General features: G+C 34.5%; 1 protein-coding gene across 2 annotated transcripts in view; it reads left to right on the forward strand.

Moving 5' to 3' along the window:
• PDE5A (phosphodiesterase 5A) overlaps positions 1 to 849 on the forward strand; it is a 138011-nt gene extending 137162 nt beyond the window's left edge. Inside the window, exon 21 of one of the 2 annotated variants that reach the window (XM_008067352.1) lies at positions 402 to 849. In XM_008067352.1, coding sequence (XP_008065543.1) covers positions 402 to 539 — 138 coding nt within the window. In that variant the 3' untranslated portion in view covers positions 540 to 849. The remainder of the gene's footprint in view (positions 1 to 401) is intronic. The other variant, XM_008067353.2, reaches the window with a different exon arrangement.
• The last annotated feature ends 4975 nt before the right edge of the window (positions 850 to 5824 follow it).

The following is a 5824-nucleotide window of genomic DNA, read 5'->3' on the forward strand; positions in this document are numbered from 1 at the left end:
AACAAAAAAAAAAAAAAAAAAAAAAATCATTCTACAGAAAAACACAAAAACTACATGGATCTCAATGCGGTAACACTTAGGGAGAGTCAATTGTACCACACAGAAACAAAATGTCTCAATTCCCCTAAAAGCAGATTCCACACAAATCTGTCTCCTTAGCTCAGTAATGTTATTTTGGAAAGTGTGTTTGCTCTGTCTCTCAGCACACACTCCTTATCTGTAGAGCTTAAGAGGAAACATGTGTAAGTGATCTGCGTATGTGTTCTCAAAGCTTGTGAACACCCCAGTAGCAGGCCTGCTTGTGGAATGGGTGTGGGATGTGGCTCTGTGTGACAGGCCTGTGGGAGAGGGCTTATTTCCTGACTTCCGTCTAGTTGTTTACTTTCTTTTCCTTGTCTTAGGCCCTGACCCATGTATCAGAGGACTGTCTCCCTTTGCTGGATGGCTGTAGAAAGAATAGACAAAAATGGCAGGCCCTTGCAGAACAGCAGGAGAAGATGCTGATTAATGGGGAAAGCAGCCAGGCCAAGAGGAACTGAGTGGCCTATTTCACACAGAGCTGAAGTTTACAGAGATGGTGTATTCTGCAGAATACCTAGTTTAATTATACACTGTATAGATTTTGTGTACACTTTGCCACTGCTGTATTTTTATTTTTGCACAACTTTTGAGAGCATAGCATGAAATGTTTTGGGGGACTATTACATATTTTCTGCATGTTTGTCTTATGCCACTGAACTGAGGTGATCAGTGACACCCACTCTTAGCACATTGATGAGAATACTGTTTGTGATATTTTGTGTACTGCAAAGTGCAAGGGGTGTTCCTGAACTGAGGTTTTTTTGCTTGATGATTTTAAGTAATCATTGGCTTTTGTGTTTACCAGTTTATCAAGAATGTTTGAAATCTTTTCTTTTTTAAAAGTAGGTTAAGAGCAAATTATCACACATTCTGTGACACTTAAAACTTTTATTGCATAAAGAAAAATATTGGCTGTGTGACTTTTAAGGAGAAATAAGTATATTTGTCACTAATGTCTTTTAAAAAGTTAAGGTACTCTGAAACAAATGAAAAGTACTTTGAGGCAGTATTACAAAGAAAGTATATTATTTAATTGGCTTGCTGTTTTTGTGAGAGAATAGTCAGGAAAGAACTTTGTAATTTCAGTGTAGTAAGTTTTCTCAAAGGCTACCCATGAAACCACTTCCTTCTTGCCTATCTGATGTAAAGCAGGGGAGACGTAAGGAGAAGATCCAGTCACTGACTTGAGTGAGACATGGGTGTGATCCAGAAATGGCATAGCCCTGATGTCTATCAGCAAAGACAAATATTCTGTTGGAAGTTCCCTCTAAGCATATTTTTCCTTCTGAACTTCCTTTTTAAAAAATAATTTTATCATTTTTCATCTCCTTACAAACCATAGTTTATAAGCCAGTAACTTAAGTCTCAACAGGAAAGAGAAAAGTGATAATTGGAGCATTGTCCTGTAGTGAGATATGACAATAGATAAGAGAGTACAAGATCAATCTTTTTTTTCTCTGTCAAGTGAAATTTAAAGAAAAGTTTTTAACTATATAAGCAGAAAAGGGATAGCACCAGTACTGGGACCAAAAATGAACTCAAGGAAGCAATAAGGTAAGAAACTTTATACCCACATAAAATCTGACAGTATTGTGATTGAGACACTGCCATATTTTGATTTCTAGGACAAGTCAACTGAGAATCAGAGAATTTGGGGATGTATACCCTAAACATTGACCTTTAGCTTGTAGTTTGTGGTATTTCTTTCCCATAGCATTTAGTACAGCTAACCTTTTGTTAGAATCTGAGCTCATTTAAGTGGATCATTGTTGTACGTGTGTGCCCGTAAATATACATTGATTTGATAATGAATCAAAAAGTGCTTTAGGAAAGGAAAATCTGTTCCAAATATCCAGGAACATTTGTATTTGGGAAAAATAGAAAGATTTGTTTAACTTGTGCCTTCCTCCCACCCCTCCAAAAAAAGGCATTTGAGTTTCTATCACTAATTTGGATGGACAATTTAGAGGGGATATGGTAATGCAGCATCTCAAAGACCTTTCATCAAAGCATATTTTCCATCTATGTCCTTTTTTTAGTGAACTTTGCCTAAAATTCAATATATTCATTAAGTTTTTAAAATTCTTAATGTGTATATGTATATATCTTGACATAATGTAGCTTTATTCTTACCATTCAGGCCAAAAAAAAGCAAAACAAATTATATTGCCATTACTTTGTTTTCATAAAGGCTAACCTAGGAAGCTATCAACTGTTTAATGCTATAGTGTTATTGCTCTAATACTTGTATTTTCAGGATATCATCTGATTTTTATGTCATACAGATGAGATTTGTAAGGTTGCCTCTTGGTGTGCTCATGTGTAAATTACACAGTCTATCACTAAAATAATAGTTATAGCTACATGCTGGTATACACTTATACACACATATATAATTCCCTAGTGTAGAAAATTGTTTAAAGAACAGCAATCTTTAATGTCTGTCTTTTTATCCCACACATTATGATTTAGCAGTAATGCTAAAATATATAGTTATATACTTTAGTTTGTTTAGATCCCTGTAATATATGTCATTGAGAATTTTTTTAAAGACATAGTAGATTATATGTGGAGGGTTTGTATTTTAACAAGCAAGAATATATATTTAGATTAGAAATTGTTTAGTTTGCCTTTGGATAATAGTTTATTTTACTTTACTAGTTTAGACATAAAAAGAGGTTGGGCAATTTCATGCCTATTTTATTTTATTGTGGGTATTTTAGTTCATATAGAAGAAGAGTACTTATTTAGGACTGGCTAATTTGCTCAAATAATTTTTTATTTGTAGGAAAGTTATTCCATACATAGATTAATATCTGTGGTACATGGGCACAAACCAGTTTTGTTCTTACATGAGCATTTCCTTTCCAGTATCTTCTCAAGTTGGAAAAAAATACATATACCCTTCTTCACCTTACTGTGTATTCATATTACCCATAAGTAGCAAGAAGTTGCTCTTGTTTTATATTGTTTGTTTGTTTAGTTTTAGCAGAGTAACATAATGCCATTTAATTTCAATTTTCAGCCTGAAAAGTCCCCACTATTTTACTAACTTGCTAAAAGATGTCTATAAAATTACCTGGCCTTATATAGTGGATTGGCCTTTGCCAGTCACAATCTTGTATGAAATTGTGTGTCACTTAACCTCTGTGTGCCTAAACAAATTGTGCTTTTAAAGGAGTTGTGTTTGGGTGAAGCCTTTATTATCATGGAGAATGTCACAGAAGGCAACTACTTTATAAGCTTCAATGGGCCCTGGAGACCACTGTCTGTCAGAAATGGGATATTGGTCTAGAAAGCAGGTGATCTAATCCCACATGTCATTTCTTATGTTGAATTTCCAAGACTGAAAAAACAAAGATAACACATTTATTCGGCTTCCTACGCAGATCACTAGTAAATATGAGATTAGAGCTCTTTGAATGAATGATCGTGTTGTTACCACTGATCACTTAATTATGAATATTAATTTGTTTTATTAGGAACGTTGGAGATAAGTAAGTATATGAAAACATGCTGGAAATATTGGAGTTAACTGTCTGGTCACAGAAATACTCTTGCCTAGCAGTGAAGTGCCTTTATTTTCAGCATAGAGCACAAACATTAGACCTGTTCCAGTTTTACTTACACTTTTTCTGGTGTTTTTCACCAGATTGTATTCCTAAAACTTAATAGGCTTTTTTTTTTTTTTTACAAGATTAATATAAGATGAGAGGAGAAAAAAATGTAATTGCAATCTCTCTTGTAAACAACTGTAGTTAAATAAGGTGGCACAAATTAATTGCTCAGTGTCAGACATGCATCAACCCACCTTTTATTGAGTCCCTGCCACATGTTAGGTACTGTGCTCAGCTGTGGAGACAGAGCAGTGACCTCAAGGAGATCACAGTCTATGAAAGAGGTACTGGATAAGAGACTTAATAGCTTCTGATACTGCCAATTTAACGTGAAAACAGAGTACATTGCATCACTTCCCTTTTCATCTCTAATGTATGTACTATGCACCTTCTTTACCTGAAACTCATTAAGAATCTATCAGTGAACAAACATCCTGTCTTTTTGCAAATATGAATCACTTAACCTGTTGACAGTTTAAGAATATCTTATGTACAGAGTCTTATTTTCTTCTATATAGACTATTCTTTCTATGTGCTAGCCAGGTAGTGATTACTCAGAGTTCTCTTGAACTGTCAACTGTGCACAGTTTTGGACCCCTTCTGCTCTGCCACGAGTAGCGAAGAAGAAAGTATTAAAACTCACTTGCCATTCCATATACTTATCAAGAGCCTGTGTAAACATGTCTTCGTGAATGTTGTTGAAAGAAATGTAAATAGTTAAAAATATAAATTTCTATTACAGTTTAAGAACACATTATAAAGCATCACTAGCCACTGTTAATATCTATTTGTATTCTTATACCTTTTCAATATATTTGAACAAATATAGTTTCTGGCACTATTTTTATACTAGAAAAAGGAGTAGTATGTATATTATGTTTAGCTTTTAAGTCATTTTAAATAATCATGAATGTTGATTTCATTTCTTTCCTCTCTTCCATCTTGAGTCTCATTTCAGATGACTCTTCTATGACAAAATTACCTAAAAGGAACACTTAGCCACCTCTGATCCCTGTAAAATTGTGCAATGATAAGGGTGGGTTTCCATTGTGCAAACTCTTCACCTGTCAGTTGTTTCCTCATTTTCTCATGCTTTGTAAAAATAAAAAGAATGAATAAGTATGTATGAATATTGTGTGTTTATTAGAGGACTCTGCATTTTAAAGGTTGGGAATTAATATGGGATTTTGGATTTGCGGCAGAGAGAATGGGCCCAATAATTAGAAAGACTTTAATCAAGCTAACCTGTGATCTTATTGACTAAAGAAAAATGTGGTTTAATAAAATCCTTTTCTTAACCAAACTCCTCTCGATAAGTCTTTTTATTTATACCCTTTCATTCCAACTTGAGGGCAGTGTTTTCCATTGCCCTCTCACTTCAGGTTGACAACAACACTGTGGAGGGTGCTCATTACAGCCTCATGCTACAAGAGGAGTAAATACTTGCCAAGTGACATGAGCTGGATTTGAGCCCAGAGCTGTCTGATTTCCAAGCAAGTATTTATTCCACTTAGTTCTCTTTTTTAATTTAAAATTTTAAAGGTCCCAAATCCATTCCTATAGGTTAAATGAGCTACCTAGAAGCATTAGAGGCAAGACTCCCTTTACCCAGCCGGTTTGGTTTGTTTTGACAGTTAACATTGCTTAGCTTAATTCATCTGGTAATGCTAATGCAATGCCTTCATAGAATCTGGCACCGCTGTGTCTCAGTGCTTCTAGTCTAAAAGCGTGGAAGTATGAGTACTGTAAAACTTCTGATTTCATTATTTTGCCACTAGACAAGCCCTCTTTGTGAGGGGCAGAATATTTAGGTTATGCTTAGTTCACTTGGTTAGCTAAAGGAAAAAATAAAAGTATAAGCTTAAGTAAAACAATACCTTAGATTTTCTGACCACTAGAGAGTGCCAGAGTTTAAGTTGTATTTTTAAAAGTAATCCTCCCTTACTAAGAACTAATGGAAACTACTTTCTAAGAGTTTTAATAGCTAAAGAAAAAAAATTTAATCAAATGACAATTTAAGGTAAAAGATAAAATTAGGAAAAATAAACTACTTCATATTGGTTTGTTTTGTTTTGTTTTGTTTTAAGATTTGGCTACTGGCTGGGCTCAGTGGCTCAGCCTGTAAT

The sequence above is a fragment of the Carlito syrichta genome, unplaced genomic scaffold (assembly GCF_000164805.1).
Source record: "Carlito syrichta isolate Samal-C Ts95f unplaced genomic scaffold, Tarsius_syrichta-2.0.1 Scaffold309486, whole genome shotgun sequence".
NCBI lineage: Eukaryota > Metazoa > Chordata > Mammalia > Primates > Tarsiidae > Carlito > Carlito syrichta.